Source organism: Atta colombica, unplaced genomic scaffold, assembly GCF_001594045.1.
Source record: "Atta colombica isolate Treedump-2 unplaced genomic scaffold, Acol1.0 scaffold45, whole genome shotgun sequence".
NCBI classification, from domain to species: domain Eukaryota; kingdom Metazoa; phylum Arthropoda; class Insecta; order Hymenoptera; family Formicidae; genus Atta; species Atta colombica.
The window spans coordinates 994,129-1,017,036 of record NW_017259534.1 but is presented as its reverse complement, the minus strand read 5'-3'; the positions used below and the strand labels follow the sequence as shown (position 1 = coordinate 1,017,036).

General features: G+C 31.9%; 4 protein-coding genes across 11 annotated transcripts in view; 1 reads left to right on the top strand and 3 right to left on the bottom strand.

The window, feature by feature from the left end:
- Window positions 1-331: 331 nt before the first annotated feature.
- Window positions 332-10,333, bottom strand: LOC108691329 (transcription elongation regulator 1). 2 transcript variants are annotated; one of them, XM_018199024.1, is made up of 18 exons: window positions 9,991-10,333; window positions 9,203-9,449; window positions 9,045-9,134; window positions 8,661-8,852; window positions 8,007-8,253; window positions 7,673-7,891; window positions 7,362-7,565; window positions 6,948-7,218; window positions 6,600-6,832; window positions 6,311-6,471; window positions 5,942-6,150; window positions 5,690-5,840; window positions 1,783-2,229; window positions 1,487-1,696; window positions 1,136-1,402; window positions 971-1,048; window positions 668-891; window positions 332-567 (listed from the first exon to the last, which is right to left on the bottom strand). In XM_018199024.1, exons 1-18 carry the CDS (start codon window positions 10,149-10,151, stop codon window positions 564-566), a joined length of 3,615 nt encoding a protein of 1,204 aa, XP_018054513.1. In that variant the 5' UTR covers window positions 10,152-10,333; the 3' UTR covers window positions 332-563. The 2 variants fall into 2 exon arrangements, with proteins under 2 accessions (XP_018054513.1, XP_018054512.1); XM_018199023.1 differs by having other exon boundaries at window positions 9,203-9,461; window positions 9,991-10,151.
- Window positions 10,334-12,214: 1,881 nt separating this feature from the next.
- Window positions 12,215-13,920, bottom strand: LOC108691314 (transcription elongation factor B polypeptide 2-like). Of its 2 annotated transcripts, none has more exons than XM_018198989.1 (4): window positions 13,884-13,920; window positions 13,184-13,238; window positions 12,952-13,102; window positions 12,215-12,819 (listed from the first exon to the last, which is right to left on the bottom strand). In XM_018198989.1, exons 2-4 carry the CDS (start codon window positions 13,184-13,186, stop codon window positions 12,470-12,472), a joined length of 504 nt encoding a protein of 167 aa, XP_018054478.1. In that variant the 5' UTR covers window positions 13,187-13,238; window positions 13,884-13,920; the 3' UTR covers window positions 12,215-12,469. The 2 variants fall into 2 exon arrangements, with proteins under 2 accessions (XP_018054478.1, XP_018054479.1); XM_018198990.1 differs by lacking the exon at window positions 13,884-13,920 and adding an exon at window positions 13,870-13,883.
- Window positions 13,921-14,523: 603 nt separating this feature from the next.
- LOC108691310 (DNA polymerase delta small subunit-like) lies at window positions 14,524-17,099 on the top strand. Its single transcript, XM_018198984.1, has 7 exons — window positions 14,524-14,619; window positions 15,096-15,328; window positions 15,435-15,736; window positions 15,801-16,011; window positions 16,084-16,318; window positions 16,593-16,885; window positions 16,981-17,099. The coding sequence occupies exons 2-7, from the start codon at window positions 15,112-15,114 to the stop codon at window positions 17,097-17,099; spliced, it is 1,377 nt and encodes a 458-aa protein (XP_018054473.1). The 5' UTR covers window positions 14,524-14,619; window positions 15,096-15,111.
- Window positions 17,100-18,782: 1,683 nt separating this feature from the next.
- LOC108691327 overlaps window positions 18,783-22,908 on the bottom strand; it is an 11,550-nt gene continuing 7,424 nt past the window's right edge. For all 6 annotated transcript variants that reach the window (XM_018199018.1, XM_018199016.1, XM_018199020.1 and 3 more), the window contains exons 4-12: window positions 22,038-22,540; window positions 21,175-21,366; window positions 20,832-21,060; window positions 20,474-20,581; window positions 20,270-20,345; window positions 20,009-20,159; window positions 19,607-19,827; window positions 19,388-19,522; window positions 18,783-18,929 (exon numbers count right to left, since the gene is read on the bottom strand). In XM_018199018.1, coding sequence (XP_018054507.1) covers window positions 18,783-18,929; window positions 19,388-19,522; window positions 19,607-19,827; window positions 20,009-20,159; window positions 20,270-20,345; window positions 20,474-20,581; window positions 20,832-21,060; window positions 21,175-21,366; window positions 22,038-22,540 — 1,762 coding nt within the window. The remainder of the gene's footprint in view (window positions 18,930-19,387; window positions 19,523-19,606; window positions 19,828-20,008; window positions 20,160-20,269; window positions 20,346-20,473; window positions 20,582-20,831; window positions 21,061-21,174; window positions 21,367-22,037; window positions 22,541-22,908) is intronic.

The window sequence follows — 22,908 nt, the reverse complement described above, 5'->3', positions numbered from 1 at the left end:
AACTTTAGTATAAATTAGAGTAACATCTTTATTATTGATTGATCATGAAAAAATTGATAAAAGATAAAAATTCGTTTATCAATTTTTATCCTTTATCAATTTTTTACAAACTTGATTTATTTCGCTGTTTTTTTATCTTTATGTTTGTTTTTATATAAAAAAACAATATGTTTAACCAATGTAACATCCTAAACAAGATGTTAAATTAAATAATAATTATAATTTGTAAATTGAAGGATAACATTGAGAACGGGATTAATATATATAAAACATAAAAGCATATAGAATACATTATTGCATTGTAAATTATTTTACACGGGTTTACCGACATTCTGTGAAGGATTTCATTTAATATTAATCAACAATATATATGCTTGTGCTACATATCTCGCAATGCAATACAATCTCAATTGTGTAGAATTGGCATTCATTAAATTTTATTGAATCCTATACAGGCGATAAATTCGTGTGTAAAGTAATTCAATTAACTACAGCTATAAATTCATTCATTTTTGTTACTGTTATGTGTCATATGGGTACCGCATTTCGATGTAGATCATTCTTTAACTGAAACAGAAATAGATGTTTAATACAAAATGATGTTTCGTTTTGTTTAAGAGAACAAAATATAAAGTTATGTTATCTTTGTTTTGCGTTTTAAATTTACTTTGTAGTTGATCTTCTTGATGGTTCCGAAGCAGTAGGAGGTGGCGGAGGACCTCTACGTGCTAATTCTTCCAAATAGCCCATTAATAATCGTGTTCGTTCAGCGGCTGTAGCTTCAAGTACAAGGAATCGACGATCTTTTCTAAGAATTTCTTCGATCTCTGCTAGATGTGAACTATTCTCTTGAACTTTTTTGTACGTTTTGTCAGTGATCAATTTTGTTTCCTGAAAATCGCAATTTTTTTACTAACAGTCACAATGGGATTTTAAAAGATATATTTCGAGTTAAATAATTAAAACGCACCTGTAAGAGCTCCCTGAAATCGGCTTTGGCAGCGACAAGTTTGTCCTTAATATATTCCTTAAATTCTTTCTCGCATTTCTAAAACAATAAAAAATATATATATAGAATAAGTAAATTCTGAATTTTTTTACTTTTATATTTCATTTTAAATTAATGATTACGTACTCGATCACTAGAAGAAAATTTCAAGTATCTAGGATCATCTTTCAACGATTTCTTAATATCTTTCCAAGATGCTGTTAATTCAGTTGACGCGCCTACTTCATCGAGTAATTCCCGAAATTTATCACGCTTCTTACGGCCTAATTGTTCAATGTGTTCGTTAAACAATCGTTCTTTTTCCTCGCGATCTAAACTTTCCGCCAACTCCCACCTATGGTCCTTCCTCAATTGTCGTTTCGCTTCTCTCCAAGCTAGATCGCCATTTCTTACCTGAAATTGAGACAAATTCAAGATATTGTAATCAGAAATATCAATAATTCTCAGAACATTTTGTGACTGAAGCTATACACATACCAAATCAGCAAGAAGAGCGCTGAAATGTTGAACCGCCTCTGTGTGACGATGATGTTGTCTTTCCTTATCCCTATCGCGAAGATGTGTAGCTAAAGTCCTTTGCACTTCTCTTTCTCTTTCTCTAAGACTAGCTTCCGCTCGTCTTTCACGTTCCCTTTTCTGTTTCTCACGATCCTCCTCCGAATCGGAATGGTCATCTCCTTCTTCCTTCTAAAAAACAAGAAAAAATAAAGCAAAAAATATACAAAAAAAAAATATAAGAAACCGATAGACAGAAATCGTTTATTTACACTTACATCATTTTCCTTTTTAATGCTTTTGTCATCGCTTTCTTCAATTTCTCCGCTTTCTTTTTCTATCACCATCTCTTTTTTCTCCTTCTCACTCTCCTCTAGGAGGACGTCGTTTTTTCGTTGCTTTTTTTCCCTTGTATTATCTTTATCAGCTTTGTCCTTGCTGGACTTTGTTTCTTTACCTTTATCTGAATCCTTACGATCTCTGTCCTTCTTGTCCGTCTTGTGATCTTTCTCTCTGTGCCGATGGTCTTTGTCTTTCTCCTTTTCCTTTTTCCGCTCATCCTTCAGCAGGCGAACGTAATCTCTAAACCAATCTTCCCGCGTGCTTGCCGACTCTACGACTCTGTATCTCCAATCCGTTTCCAACTTTTTCTTGCAATCGCTCCAATGCGAATGCCTGTCGATGTCTTTGTGCTCACGTAGCATCGTAAAGAATTCCTTTTTTACCTGAAACGCATTTAACATAAGAGTTTTCATCGCTGAAAAACAATTACTGCTTGCTTATTATTAAACAATTCTTTTGCTTTTAAGATCAAATCTTTCTTGGTTCTCTTATATCATGCACGCTTTAATGATATTTTCAACCAATTATTACACGCTCAGCCACATTACAATCACTTTTATAAATATTATGATATAATGATTTGTAATGTGGATCAAACTATTTCAACTTGCAAACCTTTTAAATGGTTTTCAAACTATATTTCGTTAGGGGTAGAAGAAATAGTCATTCGTGTTCGTTCGTATCAGGAGGTTTCACAACGTTAAGGACTCTATTTGTCGAATTTTTTTTATGAACTAAGCTGGTCATTTTTTAGCTGAAAAAAATTATTAACTCATTATTCCTGTAAAAATGATTATTATGATTATCGTCATCATTAAATGTACAGTATTTTCTATTCGACATTATACTAAACAATACATAATTAATTTAAACTTTAATTTTTAAAAATCATATTCATACACACAAACAACATACTGCCATTTAATGATGACTGAATGTGTAAGGTAAGTAAATGTTTAACTGCCGTCCTTGCTGAAACGAAAAAATATGGTTAGTACATTATCATTAACTTCGAAAACACTAGAAGCTCGCAGCCGTCCAAATTACGAAACGAGTTTCTATCTAATTTCTCTTTTTCTCCTACTTGCTATATTCTAAAATACCTCTCGAAGAACCCACAATTTTAGCAACAGCGTCACGTATTTCATAGCACATCGCACCGTTTACAAAAATTGTAACATATAATTATTTTCTTGATAATTTTCTTGATGATTTTTTTCGTAAAAATAACATAACAGATAGATTATTAAAATAATATTTACTCAAATGTTATTAAAATAAAGTACATCTCTCTTTCTCCTAAGCCTCGATACTTTTAGTTCGTAATACTGAAAGCATTAAACGAACAAAATTAGATACGATAGACAAATATCTTTGAATTGTCTGATTTACACAAAGTATGTGAAATTAAGAATTATCCCATAAAATAGCTTTCTTTTTAATGTTCCCATTGCGTAATTTGTAAACGACCGAAATGATTTGTATGATATTCTCTGTTGTATTAAAAAGGATATTTAGATAATATTATTATATTTATAAACAATAATCGAGAGATGATTCTCTCTCAGACACTGGCACTTTTCGTCTTCAAATATATACAATATATAACATTCATTACTCGGATCCTATAAAAATTTTTAAGGTACTAAGAAGTTTGAGTTTACATAATTGAAATTTACTTCTTTATCTCATTATAACTGAAATTAATATAAAACTTCACTTGCATTATTATTATTAGAACAAAAATAGTTAAAACTTTTTTAGACAAATATAAAACAAATTTATGAAAATGTTAATCATTCTATGTAAAATTTAATAATTTCACATTATAAATCTGTACTATAATTACTTTTTGTATCCTCTAAAATGCATCACATGATAAAGTTAATTTTACATACATATATTATTGCCGACAACAAGAACCATTTATATCTTAAAGTCGACTTAAAATTACTTGAGAGTACTATATATTTTTGTACATCAAATTTGATGTATCATGTATTGACATAAGAACAATAGAAAAAATATGATTTTAAAATAATAATTCGTTGTTTTTTATAAATATGAAATACTTTACCTAACTACTTGACCTATTCACATAAAATAAGTTTTTAACAATATTAATATGCAGAAGTAATGTTCGAGCAATTATTATTCAAAAATAAAATAAAAAATCAAACAAATAGTTCCTTATATCGTTGGTAGATTTGTTTTTATGTCCATACATTTAAATGTAAATTCTATGGTAGCATTAGAGAGAATTGAATCTTTATATTTCTTATATCGGAATATATAATCTTTGAGAAACTGTTTTGCGAACTAATGCTACCTCGGGCTTTTTACCCTTTTTTCCTTCCAAATAAATTAATGTGAAATCTTTATTTTTTTTTTTCAAATTTGACTCTGGGAAAAAGTTAATCTTTTGAAGTAACGAGGATTACGAGTAATATACAAATACCGAGTTTGCTCATTCTCATGACACTCTGCTTTGAAGTAAAGAATGCGGCGCGCGAGGGTGTGCCAGAGTGACCCGCAGAGAAGGTGGGAATGGTAGATGACATCATCCATGCCACCAACCAGCTTCAGTACCACGCCACTCCACATACGGAACCTGTCCTGCCTGCATCCTGACTGAAGTGGAGAGTTCAGAACACATAAGTATATAAGGAAGCGTCACATACTAAGATTTTATTCTCTACATCTCCCATCTTAGAGCTACAAAAAACTTTTCGATTTCGATCGAGCAAATCTACTGGAGTAGAGAATTATTATTAGAGAAATATCTCCTGGTATATGTGTTCTTCAGCCGTTATAATTTTAGGAATTCATACTATCTTACAAGTGGAACAAAATAATAACATACCTATGAAACCTGAAAGAAATTAATTAATTATCGCTGTAAAAACATAAATTCCATTAAACATTACTAAATATATCCTTTCCTATATAGAATTAAAACGCTTTGCATATCTATTCTTAATTTGATTCTTATGCTATCGCGCATTGCAAAGCTTCGCTTAATTAAGGTGAAATAATTCTTCAATTGAAAAATTAATGAAATAATATAATTATATAAACATAGAAGCAAGTGCTGAATAATAAACATATATTCAGCCCATGCGCAATTTATCGCGGATGTAGTGTGTATTATATTTACATGCTGCTTTAAATATTCTTCAAGCAGCATTTCTGAAGTAATTCACTATAAATGAACGGCATCTGTCTGGAATGGAAGGAGAAAGGTTTATTTGATAGGAATAAATGTAGGAAACGTGGTTTATGATGTTCTTCTTATAATACAAAAGACTTTTAGATGCACTTATAATTAAAAGAAAAATAAGTTTACATAAATATTAAATATTTGATAAAACTTTAAATATATAATCAATATATATTGAAGTAGAAGAAATATTTTTAGTCTTCAAATTCACAAATAATATGAAAATCAATATATGTGTATAATATTACTTATAATATAAATTCCAAACTTTCGTAAGCAGATAAAAATTTTGTAATAAAAAATTGGACAAATTAAATATTAGTTTAATATTTGTATTAATGAGTGTTAAAATCAAAATAATTTATTACTTCAGAAAATATCTCAAATTATTTATAATCAATATTGAAAGATATTAGTATACCTAAATCCTCCATATTTATTAAACATACACATCTTATGAAATCTTGGATGAGGAAAATGTTGCTAGAATATATATCTTACTTGTATCGATGTTAAAAATATTTATAATTATTTGTTTTAAAATGCATGGTCCTGAAAAAATATTTGTTGCATTGCCACACAATGCGCGCGCACGTTGAATAATGTAAATAAAATAAAAATACCTGTTCTCGTTTCGCTGTTTTTTCCTCTTTCTCCTTCTTTCGCACTTCCAGAAGATATTCGTTGAAAAGGCTTTCTCGTTCGCGCATCTTTTCTACATTCTTAAATCGTTCATCCCTTCCGTGTTTTTGAGCAAAATCGCTAAATGATGATCTACAAAAATACAAATACAGCATAGAAAAAAATAAACATAGAAATTAATATTTTCTATAGAAACAAAAAAAAAAACAGAAAAATGCTTTCTTTGTACGTACTTTCCATGAAGTCCTGCCTCTTCTAAAAGCTTCTGGAATTGTTCTTTTCGTTCTTTCATCTTATTCCTCTTTTCTCGCCTTTCTTCTTCGGCTCTCTCCTTTACGTATTTCTCGAAGACCTGTTTCCTTTCCTTTGACGTTAGAAGTAAATAGCGCGGATCAAATACTATTTTATGAAGTTCTTTTTCCCAAGTACTGAATGCAGATACCTGAAAACAGATTTAGTCTTACTTTCGATATAGATATACGAAATTGAAGTTTAAAGGTTATAAATAAAAGAGTGAAATGGGCTTTATCTACTTCGGAAGCAATAAATTAAAAGTAACATTATAGTCTGTATAAATAAATGATAACAATATAATAACTTACATCTTTCTCTGCAAGCATATCTCTAAATGATTTGATTCTCGTTTCCAATGGAACTATCGCCCTCTCCCTCGCTGCTCTCACTTCGGCCTCTATTGCAGCTTCCTTACCAATGTCGATGGTCTTTTTTCCTTCTTTCTCTTCTTCTTCCTTGATGGGTGTGGCTGAAAGAAAATACGAAATTTATATACACACATACACACACACACACACACACACACACACACACACACGCGCGCGCGCGCGTGTATAAATGCAATCACATAATACTTAATTTTAGAATAACAATTACTTTTGGCATCTTCATGTTTTATTTTTTTGGCTGGCGTAGGCTGATCATCATCACTGCTTTCGCTGGTATCCGACTGACGTGCTGGTTTCGTAGCACCAACTGCATCTGGTGGCGTTGAGATCATCTTATCCACATCCTGACGGCCAACAAGATCATCCGGCCTTTCCCAAACTGATATCCTCGAAGAAGGATTGTAGAAAAATACCCGTCCATCTCCCGTCCAAACGACGCACCTTTACATACGAATATATTCGCTAGTTCGTGTAAATATATATAAAATATATTCACTAGTTCATGTAAATATACATAAAATATGAATAGCAATACAAAAAATATTTCTAAATATACCATGGAGTTCCAGGCACTGGCGTACTAGAAATTGGTCTAGATTTGTCTTGAGGTTTTGCAGGTTCCTTTGTAGTATTTTCCTCTTTCTTCGGTTTAGTGCTATCAGCATCTTTTGTACTATCTTTGGTTTCGTGAACGTTCTCTGGCGGCTTTTCTTGTTTGCTAGGTTCGACCGTAGTACTATTGTTGGTAACGACAGTAGTTGTAACAGCAGTACTGGTAGGAACAGCACTTGCTTCTTCATTTTTCTGCCGTAATGTTAATTTCGCATCTAACAAAATTAAATTTTAGAATACATCATCGGATTCAAGAAGATATAAATTACGAAATAATTATATTAAAAAATTGTAATATCTACGTTAATTATTTTGCTTTATAAAAATAACTGTTTTAAAGAAATTATTTATTACATACTTTCTAGCTCTTTCAAGGCTTGTGGTTTTTCCCATACTGATTCTCCTGCTTTACTATTATAGTAATAAAATCTGCCGTCTGGTGCACGATGTTCGGTCCAAACCATAGCAGCTGCTACTAATTCAGAATCAAGTTGTGCTAGTATAGCAGGATCTTCAGCAGGTGTTTGAGGTGTCATTACACCATGAGGCATTTGTGGCATACCTAAAAAAGAATGTAGGTAGATTCTATTCAATCTATTTATAAACTATATAAAAATATTTCTTTTCTTTCATCATTCGTAAGATTTTCATTTATGTATTTTGCATTACCCCAATTTGTTTGTGGTGGTCCATAACCGCCAAAAGGTTGGAAACCAGGCGGTGGCATCCCGAAGGGCGTTGCTCCAAATTGCGTTGCAATCGGATTACCAAACTGATTTGGCATTCTATGCTGCATAGGGATCATATTTGGTGGCGGTTGCATTATGTTCGTATTTACCGCTGGTGTATTTATTGGTGGTGTATTGGTAACTGTTGTGGGTGCTGTGCCTAACATTTCAAAATTTCATCGCTTAATGATAATGTTTTAACATAAACTTAAAAAACTTGAGTGTTAAAATAAATACATAACGTTAAAAAATGTTTTCAAAATATATCAAATTACCATTTGATTGATTTGTTTCAGATGTTTGATTACTGACATCTGGTGCATCATTTAATGTAGGTGGTGGTCCAGTGCCAGGAGGTGCCGTACTTAATTGATTAATAGCATCTGTATTATTAGAAGACGATTGTTCACCGCCTTGAGAGATTCTGTTTTCACTAATCTTGGTCGGTGTACTACTTGATGGAGTAGGTGTGGTAGAACGTGTTGCCGCTTGTTTTGATGCACCATGTACTAACTGTTCCAACTGCAAAATCATGAGACACTTTGTTAAAAATTGTTCTGAATAAATCGTTTCAAATCTTATTTAAACGAACAAAATAAATTTTTAATTTTATATGACAAATAAGTAAACTTACCTTTGTTATAACATTGCTAATTGTCAATTTTTTGAAATATGGTTCTTTTATTTATACTTCGTTCCCTTGCCTATATTTTACCCGCGTAAAAATATATATCAATAAATAAAATATATAAAACTAATGGCAAAAAGAGAAAAAAATACAAAAAATAATAAATATAATTTTATTGATATTGAAAAAATGTACGACCCACATATATAATCATAATCAAAGGTAAATAAAAAAATAAGATTATTTGCAAATAACAAAATTAATTAAAAATATAAATCAAATCATTTACGCATTTATTTACCTGATCTTGTACCATGACCTTTACATTTGGTCCCTCTGGTTTAGTCCATGTGGTATCTCTCGTACGAATATTATAATAATACGACTTGCCATCAGCCGCTTTCGTCTCCACCCACACTTCTCCGTTGAGATCTAGACCTGGAATGTTTGCTTGCTGTTGTGCTTGTTGAGGTGGCTGTTGTTGTCCTGGAATCTATGACATACATTTCATTATTTCAGGAAAATATTCTTAAATTTTTATCATTCATTTCTTCAAAAACAACAAACATATAAATGAAATAAAAATATGCTATGTAGAAGTTACATTATCAAAAACAGATAAAGAATAATATTGGAATAATACTAGAGTAATTAAAGAATAAATTTTTCATTATACATAACTTACGCTGTTCATGTTAGGTGGTCCCATTCCAGGAGGTGGTCCATATGGACCTGGTCCTGCACCCATGGGACCATTCATCATATGTGGTGGTGGCTAAAGCAATAAGATTTTAGAATTAGAAATCGATAAATTCATAATTATTAAGAGATTCAATAATATACCATTCCTGGAGGTCCCATCAAGTTTGGAGGTCCCATAAAATTAGGAGGTCCCATCGGTCCCCAGCTGGGATCAAATGGTGGTGGTCCTCGAAATCTTGGTCCTGCTGGACCAGGTGGACAATTTGGTCTTGGTGGAGCTTCGAAAGGAAAGCCATTGTTTGCTCCACGGAACATTGGCCCACGTGGTCCAAATCCTCTTCCTCTAAACCTTGGGGACCCACCTCTCATAGGGAAATCAAACCCACCTCTGCCACGACCCCTTAAATTATTTTTATATGTTGTGACTAGATATCTTAACGTTCTACCATGCCACTTAGAGGAAGGAAGATCAGAAGTAGCTTTCCGAATCTTACTTGACTCTTAAGAAAAACAAAAAGAAACGCTCCGCTCCACACGCTGCGGATCTGATCTGCTCGCGTCAGGCACCACGCATACTTGCGCAGTAACGCTTCTATGAAGAAGTACTACAAAGTTGCTTGTAAAAAGATCATAGCATTAATTAATTAAATCCCGCGCGAAGACGCGAGGGGCCTTCGCGCGAGCCGGTGTCGGTCCAAAAATAAAAAAAAATCCGACATTCCTTGTACATCATCTGCAAGGACTAGAGTGAAAACACACGATGAAATCGGGATGCTGTCAACTCTTGAATCAGACAAGATAGATTAGATGAAAACAAAACGGGAAGAGAAAAGCATGCAAGGCTGAGAGAAAGTATAAAAGACGCGGACAACACCGTGAAAAGATCGCCGCTCGCGGAGCTGGAATACGCGACGCGTCGCGATACGCACCGAAAGCCGCCTCGGCCGCGCGGCATGAAGTGTCTGTAATCATCGCCCTCATAGCTGTACTCCTCTGTCTCCTCCATTGCCTCGTCATTATGCTCCTGTTCGTTGGCGGAGGTAGACTCGGTGGCCGCGATCGCGGCCGGCTGCTCGCTGTTCGCGTCCATCTCTCGACAGAACGATCTCGACAAAAGTGGAAAACAACGGAGAGATCACAAACACGCTGGGCACGTCACGACAGAGAAGACCCGTCTCACACGCCCATTCGCTATCGCTTCACTCGTTATCAATCCCTCTGATTTTCGTCTGGCGCAGAAAAAAAACGCCGCGGACAAATTATTACTATCCTACGCGGATACGAGCCGTAAACATGTCGTTGCAAACCACTGCAAACACACGCGAATTCCCCTAAACGCACCGGCGTGGCAAGCATCTACGGGGGTTCCTAAAGCTCGTATTATCAACTTTATCTATTGAGAACCTCGCTCATTGGCCATTGGGGTTTGTCCTGTTGGTCCCGTAGTGCAGGAACAGGAGTGGAGGCAATGAGATGGCAGATTGGGTTTTTCAAACTCGGTCTAGTGTTTTTCGCTTCTTAAGAAATCAAGCCATGTTTGAGAGCGCAATTTGTATTTTGTAAACCACTACAAAGAGAACAAGAGAGTCAAAATAATGTCAATTTGATGTCATATTAATCGATTATTGATCAAATTTATATTAGTTTTTATAAAGATCTGTCATAATTCAGTCAGTATAACATTATTTTAATTTTCTAATTGTTCTCCTTGAATACGAGCGTTTACGTCATTCATGATAATCATGATTAGTTGCCGAAAGAGTTCTGAATATTAATATCTAGATATCTATATGTTATTATTAATCGCGTTACAAGTGATTACAACATTAATTATTTATTACTAAAGATTTTGGCATTCAGGAAAAAAATGTGAGAAGAAAAAAGAAGGAAAAACGGAATAAATTTCCATGAAGTAATAAAATATATTAATGAGAAAAAAGTAAATATAAAAATATATTGTATGAAATATTAGGTGTATTAGGGAAAAAGTTCGTGGCATTTTTTTAATGTCATCTAACGGGAAAAACGCCACGAACTTTTTCCCACACCTAATATTAACCTATAAAAAGTGCCATGTTATTTATTTGTATCATGATTTAAAAAGTAACTTAAAAAGTAAATATTTTTTCTTTTCTAAGTATGAAGTATGTAATGTGAATTTGTCATCAGATTTCAGTTATAATGAATACTCTTAATTAATATTGACAAGTTTTGTGATTGTATTTATATAAAGTTATAATGTAATCTAATATGAACACAATTAATCGGTATCGCATTATATTGCAGACTCCTACTCTATAATTCTTAATAACAGTGTCGATGTAGTTATATTGAATCTGTTTACGTTGTTTGTTTACGAAATCTCCAAAAACTTTTGCATGTAAAACTGGATATATAGATATTAGAAAGAAAAAAGAGATTCTGAATGCAAAAAGTCCAAGCAATGCAAATAAACTATTATATATATCGTTGCATAAATTTTTATATAGGTCGATTTTTATTCCTTGTTAGAGTGTAAAACTTTCTTTGTTTCTAAAAATATCAAACATATTTCTATTTCACTTTAAGTTTCAAAAATAAACCATTCAACTATAAAAAAAAAACAAGACAAAAAAAAGAAGACACAATCCAATATCTAATTATTAATTATTCACTAAATAATTGCGCCATTTATCGTTTCTGACTCTCATTAGCTTATATTTATCTTTTTGTATTGTTTAAAAAAACAAAATTTATATATTCCAATATTTGAAAAATTAGAATTCGGCAATGACTACACAAATTCATCTATTTCGATTCCTAAGAGATTGAAATAAATAGAAATGAATTCATTTCGGTGTGTCGGAATGTGTTCATTTCGGAATTCAAAATTCTGACTTTTCGGATATAAGCTGTTTTTTTTTGTAGCTGAATGTTTACTTTTAGAACTTAAAGTGAAATAGATATGTTTGATATTTTTGGAGACAAAGAATTTTACACTCTATTCAATTTAAAAAAAACTGCTCAATGATAATATAACAACTCAAATAGCACAGCAACGCTTAAAAAAACACACATTTTTTAACATACAATAAATATACAATTAAAATATTGTTGTGTATATTTATTAATAATTTATTAATAAATATGCAAAAATATTGTTGTATATTTATTGTATGTAAAACATTAACTTTTCTTGCTTTATAAGCGATGTAAGCTACTTGGCAATATCGATACTATCATTATAAATTACAAAATAGGAGTTTATAGTTTTGTGTGTGTGTGTGTGTGTGTGTGTGTGTGTTTTATAGTACATTTATATTACAGTATAGTATACTATGGTTATTATAATACACTTTTCTCATTTTGCATTATGTGAAATTTCAACTGACACAAAACATAATTCATGTCGATTAGTGCAATGTTATATCATTTCGTTTTCAATGTTCTTTTACTTGGACCTTTTTCCAGAAATTCTTCCAGCATTTTCGCATACTTTTCATTATAGGCAACACATTTTTCTAAATCATCATCATTTGGAGGCATTGGCCATTCTGTGTTAGAGTATGGTGTTACTTCGAGACTTTCAAACGAACCATCCTCTTGTCGTATAGCTAATCCAATTATTGCAGGATTCGTTACCATTGCTGCTGATGAAATCAATCCATATTGAAACAATTGTGCAGTAGAATCGGATAATTCCTTATATTCATCAAGATGACCATTATTTAGAAACATGATAAATAGTCGTTGATCCTGTGGCTGTACTTTAAATATAGCTGTAAAATGTATATATTCATCTCAATATTAATGTGTTTATTAAAATCGTGTAACTCATTGCACTAATACATCAAGAAAATGTTTCTGCCATTACATCTCTGCTTATTAATTTTTGAGATATCACGTCTTACCTTCAATCATTTTCTTGAGCTTAATAACTTGAGTGCTTTCCGGCATATCGAGGTATAAAGTCATCTTTTTTCGTCTAATTACCAAATATACATCTACATTTTTACTAAGCATATCACATATTTCTTGCTGTGTATCATCGCCTAAGTCCTCCTATAAAGATATTCTTAGAGATTAATTTGAAAATTAAATATATTTGTTAAACAAATAAAGTAAATTGGATTAGAAACTTACCATTGAATCTAATTTTATATGCTTAATAAAACTGAGATCAATCAATATATTCTTCCTAGGACAATAATAGAGATCTATATAAAGAACTGTGTTTATCAACAGGTTAACACCATGCAAATTCAGTCATTATCATTTGTATGCTTTTGAGATAAACATCGTACATACTCCTTAACAATAATATTATAATCTTTATAATAAAGATTGGAAATTTATAATATATATATAGTTAAATTTTTATATATTCGAATATATAAAAGTGAATTTAATATAAATATGAAATGAATCGTTATTTATTTTAATTATCCTTTCTTTATTCCTTTTCTTATTCTTCCATTATATTTTGTGAATGCTTTCGCTTTTGAAATCGAACATTTACGTTTCGTAAAAAAAAAGTCTAAACACGCCATTCGAAAATCTCTCGTTCCAATCATGGAATATGTACAATACGATGTTTTAAAGATATCAACGTGACTAAGAAATCTCTCGAGATGATGATTTTACATAATTTTGATTTATGTAAAAGAAACAAATTTACATTCACGTAAACATTAACTTGAAAACGGTAATATAACTATATATGAGTTTTTTCTCTGCACGTGCTGCCGCATCGAAAAAACTTAAACGATTCGAATTATCTTTTCTTGAATTTATTCAACATCGTGTAATTTTCAAGTATCATTAATTACCTTCACAATATTACCTTTTATTTATTTATTATTATAATCTTTATATTCTCCAGAATACAGTTGTGAGAAAAGGAACCTCGCGAAAATATATATATAGAAAAAATATATGAAACTTGTAGAAAAAAATTGTTGAAAACTGAAATTGTTGGAGCTGCTAATAACACTTCAAGAACAACACGACTACCAATTGACTATCCTACATGAGAAAAGAAAGCCAAATCTGAAGTAAACCGAGATTCATTGGCTGTCGCGCATCCATCGATTCCACGTGTGCAATTTACAAAGAATAAAGAAAAAATAAAACCATAGTGGAACAAACTTTAGAATGGTAGTAAAAAATTCAATTCTTAAATTTAAAATCGTTCAATTCAAAAAATGGTACAATCTATTAAAATATAATCTATTATTTACAATCTAATAAAATATAATCTATTAAAATCGTACGGTTCAGAAATGTGCAGATATTTCATTGGTTGGACGAAATCTTAAGGCTAGACTTGTATTTAAAATCGAATTGTGAAATATCGCCCTTATGTTTATGTAGCCTCTTCAATAATACATACATTTTACAAAGACAAAAAAGGCGGGAAAGACGCCTCACATGGCGTGTGATATCATTTGCTTATATTTAAATAAATATCGCGTGTATTTCTAAGTGCTATCAAACAATACGAATCAATATTAAAAATATCAAGAAAGATAAGCCTTTAACATCTACAGAAAATACGAAAAAAAGATACGGATAGAAAGGTTAGAATTGAATATAAGATATGTAGATGAAATGTGGAGTAATCGTAGGAAATAATTTATAATATTCAGTTTCGCTTATATATCTCTCTATACTATAAATGGTATTGCAAACAATATTTGTGTAAATTTTTATTTCATCGGATATCAATGTCGCAAATACGTTCTTAAAAAAAACAATACAACATAGCTTTTTGAAGGATATCTTGGGGATGTCTCTGTTGTATAGGAATTGTTGAAGAGTAATTAAATTAGAAGATCAAATATATCTTTTAGTAGTTATTGAATTTGTTTACAATTTTAATATATCATACAAATGTACAATAATGTAAATACATAGATTGAAGCACATTATTGTGTTGAATCAAAGTGATCTACAATATAAGGTTCAAGATAATTAAATGTTCCTTTTATTGTATATAAGATATTTTTATTAATATATACAGTATGTGAAATTCTTTTATTTATTAAATATGTAGAATATATTTATTAATAATGGTGCACACAACTGATGAATCCATTAAAAATCTGCCTTCAAAACTGGTAAATGAAAATTCACAAGAATTTAAAAGACAGGATGTACAATATGAAGACTTGTCCAGTGATTTTGATAGTAAATCGATTGATTTCTCCAGGCAATTCTGTAGCATATATGCAGTGAGATTGGCAGAATTGAGAGAGACATTGATATCACGAATTGTTGCAAAATGGGGTGAGCTTTATGTATTGTTGATGTTAAGATTTTTATACACAAATATTTTGTGATTTTCAATATAAGATCAAGTAAATAAAAATTTTATCATCTATATTTTTTTCAGGAGATGTTCAAATAGTAAAGTTAGCAGAATTGGAAGATTTTGAAAGACAAGAATGCGTGATAATTGGTACACTCTATAAACATCAAAAGTGTAAGCCATCGATATTACATGAATTAAGCGAAGATCATCAACTCACATTGTCTGAACCAAAATCGAACTACTGCTCAGAAAAAGATCAACTTTTTTTGGAAGATGAGATGCTGCGCATCAAATTAGTGATCGAAGATGCAGATTTAAAGAATTATGTCACAGGTGTTGTATGTGCCATTTTAGGCCATAAAGACAAGAATGGCAACTTTGAGGTATGTAAGTGGATTAAAATTAAAACACATACATACATATACATATATATGATATTTTATTCAGATCAAGGAATGGTGTTTTCCTGGTTGCGTACCTAGAAGTTTATCTACACAGCCAAAGTCCAAAGGAAAGCTGGTATTCGTATCTGGACTTGATTTGGCAAATACTTCAACGAATTTATCGTTAAATCTTTTAACCGAATGGATATGTGGGATGGCGGGAGAAGCAGCGGCGCAAGAAGATGCCACTGACATTGTTCGAGTTATTATTGCTGGTACATCGGATCTTTAATATCTTTAATAATCGTATTCATTTTCACGCTTTAGTATTACTAAATTCTACATAGGTAATTCGGTCAAAACTGTCACTAAAACAAATACTTTAATGGGACATGCCGAAGGAAAGGCACAAGACGCCGCTATAACGAAGGAAGTTGCTAGAGCAACGACACTTGCAGATTCGTTTTTCTACGAAATAGCAAAATGTTGTTGCATTATTGTAATGCCAGGTCAACATGATCCCACCAACGCAATGTTGCCACAGAGACCACTTCATCCATGCATACTACCATTAACATCTAGGTATTATACAAATATATATATATCTATTACAGTCTAGATATACATTCTCAATCAAGATTATAATTTTTTAATTACTTGAAAATTTTTGTCTATTTTTTTATAGCAAAGAAATATATTTGATTTTAGTTGCTTTTGCAATTTATTTATAAAAAGATTTTGGCAGCATTACAATAAATCAATATATAATTAATTTAGAAATTTTTATGGATTTATAAGACTTTCCTAAATCCAAGTACAAATACAGTTCTAATAGAAATAATAAGGTATTTTTCAGATTTCAAAGCTTTAAAAGTACGACTAATCCGTGGATCGGCAAAATCGCTGAACGTATAATAATGGGCAGTAGTGGACAGCCTATTGAAGATATTATAAAAGCAACCGGTGAGACAAATATTTCTCCTTTACATTGGTTGGAAAAAACGCTGCTTTGGAAACACATGTGCCCGACTGCACCAGACACGTTACCAGTATATCCTTACTCTGCAAAAGATCCATTTATCATAAATTATTGTCCGGATATATACTTTGTGGGTAATACAGATAAATTTGAAACGAAACTATGGAAAGGTAATTTAATATTATAAAAGAGATAAATACTACATTAAAAAATTAATATTTCTTCATATTTACAATATTAATTAAAATGCATTTAATACTTGTAGGTGAAGAAAATCAGATGGTTAGGCTGATTTGTATTCCAAAATTTTCCTCTACACATATTGCAGTTATAGTAGATATAGAAACTTTAGATACTGAATTTATTTGTTTTGGAACTGAATGAATGCATATATTTGAATAAATTCACGATTTATACAAGATACAATTAGATACAAAAATAAATAATCTAATTATATATGATATTTTTTTCACTGACAGATTATCACTGCTGTTAATATATATTTTTGTATATTTATTATATTACATTTTAAAATTTATTATAAAAAAATTTGGAAATAAAAACAATTTTATATTTTGATAATTCTACATTTAAAAATAGATGTTCTTCGGTTGCGTCTTATGCGTATACAATTGTGTTGAAACGTGTATCTTCTTTATAATTATTTATCGGTTAAGCTAATGCAAGTCGAAAGAAAAGTGAAACTTAAAAAGATATAGAATTGGATTAAACTGTCAACATTTGTTTTGTGATGTTAATCATTGTTACAATCGAGAAATGCTGAAGATAGATAAGTAATAATTATGAAATGTTTGCATGAGAATTTGCATGTTGTAAAAGAAAAAACAATTTCTGTTGTCACCTATTTTTATTTGCATCTCGTAAAAGTGATATACAAAATTGAAACGCATGCGACTTTTAAGAATTCGTAGACATTTTGCCTGGTTATAAAACTTTTAATACGAAAGAAAATACATGTAGTATCACAGACTATTAGAAAATTGCGAAATCACAGTGACACAAGACTTTATTTATATGAACGCTTAAATTAACAAGTGAATATATACTTCACAAATTATACCAATGATAACATAACAGTCAAAATACAGAGCATCAGAATTTAACTAATAACACATTTTTAATATTAGTAGTTTCTACATCAAATTTCACACGCTATGTCAAGAATATCTTTTATGATACATAAATTTACAATTTCTCTGTTATAATTTTATTTTTTATAACGTTATCCTTACCTGTGTGTATAATGTAATAGTAATATCTTAAGACACGACTCGGTCATATATGAAAATTAAAACAGGATTATCTTAATTCTAAAAAAAAAATCTATGCTTAAAGAAACTGATTTTGACTGTTACATAAATTACGTTTGCGAAATTAGGTGCAAAAGTTACGTTACGGACAATGTACAGGGATTTAAATACAAGTTTTGATATAATAAGTAAAACTGTAACGTACATTATTTGTAATATTAACATTTCTTGTAGAGTATGTCACGCAGACTGTGATAATTCTTTTTCACAAAATAGAAAAAGCATGTATGTATTGGAAGGTACAGTGCTACAGAACAATTCGATTGGCACTTTTATTTAAAGTGAAGAGCTTCGATCGCAAACATAAATATAGTTTTTTGTACAAAACCGCTCAATTTTTGTCATGAGATTCCACTTCTTTCAGAGAATTAATACTATCTACTATTTGTGTAACAGAGCAAAAAATTAATAATGCATATCCTAAACGTAATATGACGTTAAAATTCTAATGCTTTGGCCAAAATAGCAATACTTAAAAAAAATAATAATAATTAATTAAGGTTTTTTTCATTAATTTAAGCAGAGAGAATGAAGTTATAAAATTTATATTTATAATACACTTTACAGGTTCATAATTAACTTAAGGTGCAATGTTACATGACCGATAGGTATATATAACAATTGACAGGTAGCTTCTGCATATATATATGTATATATATATGTATGTGTGTGTATATATATATATATATATATAGTAACGACGTAGACATACTGTACTTATTAAGAGTTTTATATCCTATCTTTTAGCCGTCGGACGTATTCTTTCCTTTTCAGTGTCTCTATCGTCAGCTACTGTCCACTCGGGATCATTGGGATCCTCACCGTCTATATCGCAACAAGCTGATTCGGTCGAATCCGATTCGGGAGAATCCATTTCAGCTTCCTAGAAACGTAGAAATACAAATAGTTAAGCACGACTGTCATCGTCGGCAATCATCTATTGGCCCAATTGATCGCTTTGCGAAAAAATTCTATTTAAGGTTGCAAGCTCTCATATGGCAGCTGCGTGAACCAAGGAGCAAACTAGAGTTGTGTAAAATTCTATAACGTATAGAAAGTAACGATCGCATTAATTTAACGCGATATTTTTTCATCATTAAACATTTGCTAATTGCGTGTGTCTATGTGTATGTGAGATGAAAAATAAAATGAATTACGTTACACAAGTATGAAGCGTCAAGTGGTACTGCTTACCGGAAATAGCCTCGAGAGGAGCCATGAAAGTTGGCTCAAAGTGTATATTAATAGTCAGTACTAGCACCCACATACATTTTATATAATTAAATTTTCTCACTTAGATACTCGATGCAAGAGATATTAGTACAAGTACAACGTACGTACATCATCGCCCTTATCTTCCTCGCGGGAACATAAAGACGTCGACGAAGCTTGCCAATGTCCGTCCGGCATCACTTCCAACATTTTGTCATAAGCTTCTTCAGATAATGGGAATACTCTTGGCTCATACGGCAATATCTGTATCAAACAATTTCAGGAACATTACAATATCACGTGATATTTATTTAAACGATACGAGATATCATTACCGCGTGTACTTACCTCGTTATCATCTTCGGTAAATGCGACTGTGGTATCATCTTTCCCAAGTCTCAAAGAGGGCATAGTGCGACGTCGCAAAGAATTTTGTAAAGCAGACGATCGGTGCGAATCTAAACCCGATGACTCTGTGTCCTGCACCTGAGACGGAGTGGCAGGTGGAGACGTGATTGGAGACGTCACGTTTCCACCAAAGTCACTGCTCGCGTGCGGCGACATAGGATCTAAAAGAGAATTTTTTTTTCCTATAAAGCTACAATTTCATCGATTTTTTTATTAAATAGTTGTGCCGAAGACAACTAATTAAAAAAATATCTTGAAGAAAAAAGATAATATAATTGAAATGAATTGAATGAACAGCTCTTAATAATGATCAAAATTCATGATAAACGCAGAGCAACATACCTGGCGTGTTCGCACCGCTGTCTGCTCTGCTATCGATACGACGATTATGACGAATACGTGTTTGGTTTGGCATGTATGTCCTACGTTTGTATTCTTCGCGTTCACTACGTTCATGCCTCAGGGCGATTGTTTCGTCCGACAAATCTTCAAACTGTCAATCATATGATCATTGAGTTACAAAAGAGGAAATAATAAGTTGCTTCATTTTTTTACCGCGTTGCTTTTTATCGCGTATAAGCGATTATCTCATTATCTACTTACGTCACTGTCCTCATCAGGCCTGTGCATCACACCATTCTTTACATCCATTTTCGCGGATTCCTCACACAATCTCCATCTTTAATGATAAAAAAAAAATAGAGAAATGTTTTAATGAAATAATAATGACGTCAATTAAATTTGTTTTGTTGAAATTGTTTTTTTAGAAATTGAAACAACTGTGAATTATATAAATATATATCTTACTTTGGTGTTAGTATCTCCTTATATTGTAATTTTTCAGGTCTAGTTGAAGCAGCGACACTATAAGGGATGACTATATTATCGATGTCGTACGAGTTTTGTCGCAAACGCCTGAAAAAAAATATATATTACAAATGAGTCATGGACAGTTCGTGAAATATTTTAGTATTTTGTTTTGAATTGATAAGAGCGATAGCAACTGGTGATTTCATGAATATGAAATATAAGTATCCTCCATTTTATATTCTCAAATAGGTACTCGCATTCCATATTATGGAAAACTTCGTATGCGGAATCGATATAGTGATCTCGTTAATGGATGAGTAATCGATGCATAAACGATGCATCAAACAGCGCTTACCCATGTGAATTGGAACTTTTCTCTTTAACAACGTTTTTCTCCGTCGAGGCAGTAACATGTTGCAATGGAGAAGGCACTGGAGATGAGTGTTTGCTGGAACTTGAAAGTGCGCTAACGTCGTCGTCATCCTCAGTCGGCAACTTTGATACTTTTTTCTTCAATCCAGGCACGCTTCTCTCGTGACTAAGTCTATTTCTCTTTTCATTTTTCAACATTTTTCTCTTAATCCCTGTTAAAAGAGGTATACGTCATTTCACACCAGAGAAAAAAATAACGAGAGTGACTCACTCTTTTAATAAATAAGAACATAGATTGTGCAAAATAACATCCTTGTAATACGTACGTGCTGTAAGAATAGTAGAGGATGATTTCTTTAATCGCGCGGTATATTTCGTTCTATTAGGAAGTTTCTTATTTCTTCGTTCGTTGCTATCTTTATCTTTCACTCGGGTAACTCGCAAATTGCCTCTCAACATTTTCTGCTGCCACTCCACTGATTTCATAATAGCTTCTAAATGTGTTCCATGTACAATTTCTACAATAAACAAAGGATGTAATAGTCAAAGAAATTTTCGTTATTGTTCAACAAATTTGCACTTTTATTAAAATTTATTAAAAAATTCAAAACTACAGAGAAGATTAAGGGTGTAGATACAATAGAAGAAATAAGGAATAATGATTTCCTATACCAAACCTATATCAAAAATCAGTTACACTAGAATATTTCTGAATACTATCATAAAAGTCTTTTTCAATTTCTTAAGCTAATTGACAGTTAATTTGAAGTGTCAACGGGTAGTTAATGCATCGCATTTTCTCCTCTGTTTTCCTCTTTTGAGACAACTATTGGTGCTACTGTGAGTTAATCATTAGTTAACTTAATCAAAAATTGGTGAAAGAGACTCTAATAAATTGCAAATGTGTACAACGCATGAACTTTCCTAAGGCTTGTTTTTTTTCCATACTCCAGAACTGAATTTCTTTGTACGATTTATTTTTTTTTCTCCAATGTAAAAAGAAAAAAAGTTGAACTATGGAAGAAGTTCAATTTTGAGATATAGGACAAAACAAGCCTCTAAATCAGACTTATTGAACAGATCTATTCTAGATTATATACACATATTACGTTCTTATCAACATATAGATACTTTATATTGAATGAACAAGAATTTAAACAATTTATATTATATTTACAAATAAACATACCATCAGAGAATGACAACACCGGATGAAAACTGGAATCAACAAGTGCTACACGTTCCTGTACAGAAAGCTGTTCAATTGGTTCTTGTGGCTGCATTGGATCTAGCCTTCCTGTACATAAAGCACATGCAGGCAATACATGATCACAATTGCATCTCACTGTTGACGCTTTAGCTGCACGCTTTGAAACTTCGTGTAGCCTGTCGACTTGCAAAAGCTTTCGCTTTCTATAAAAATTCCATACAAATGGACGCGTCCTACTAGCTGGTAATTCGCCCTCGGACGAATTGCATCGTCCAGTAGAACCTGGTAGAGCGCCACTATATCCATTAACGGTTTCTGCATTTTCAAGAACGACCAGGCCTTTCGCGGCCCTAATCTGCCGTTGCAGATCGTTATGTTGTCTAATTTTGTATTCTAAATCTGATATCTGTGCCTGTAGCCAGATCCACCGTGATGCTACACCTGCACGATCCTGTGCATATCTCCATGCTGCTCTTTTCGATCTGTGCAAATAATGTAACAATACGATTGGCCTACTGATTTGCAAAATTAAAGATCATACGTGGTGTAACAAATCAGTGTAGCCTACTATCGTAAAAACTAGATAGAATGTCGCGACATTAGAGAAGCGATTATTAGCGAGAACTCGACAAATTTTATAATAAATTATTATTTTCAATCTTACCACTTTGTTTTACAAAATTACTTTATTCAAACATAATATGCACAATATTATTGCACAATATTATTACAGACAAAACACGCGTTAAATCTGCATGCCAACATTAAAATATTGTGAACGCGTTTTTCGAAACAGAATATTTCACAAATAAACAAACAATAAAGAATCCAGAACCGAGCCAAAAAACAT

Coding starts and splice junctions, on each gene's coding strand:
- LOC108691329 (XM_018199023.1), bottom strand. CDS start 10,151: ATGGACGCGAACAGCGAGCAGCCGGCCGCGATCGCGGCCACCGAGTCT. Junction 7,219..7,361: donor AGCCTTGAAAGAGCTAGAAA/GTATGTAATAAA, acceptor TAATTTTGTTAG/ATGCGAAATTAACATTACGG. Junction 1,403..1,486: donor GCGCTCTTCTTGCTGATTTG/GTATGTGTATAG, acceptor TCTCAATTTCAG/GTAAGAAATGGCGATCTAGC.
- LOC108691314 (XM_018198989.1), bottom strand. Junction 12,820..12,951: donor GCTCAAGAAAATGATTGAAG/GTAAGACGTGAT, acceptor TACATTTTACAG/CTATATTTAAAGTACAGCCA.
- LOC108691310 (XM_018198984.1), top strand. CDS start 15,112: ATGGTGCACACAACTGATGAATCCATTAAAAATCTGCCTTCAAAACTG. Junction 16,012..16,083: donor TGTTCGAGTTATTATTGCTG/GTACATCGGATC, acceptor AATTCTACATAG/GTAATTCGGTCAAAACTGTC. Junction 16,319..16,592: donor ATACTACCATTAACATCTAG/GTATTATACAAA, acceptor GGTATTTTTCAG/ATTTCAAAGCTTTAAAAGTA.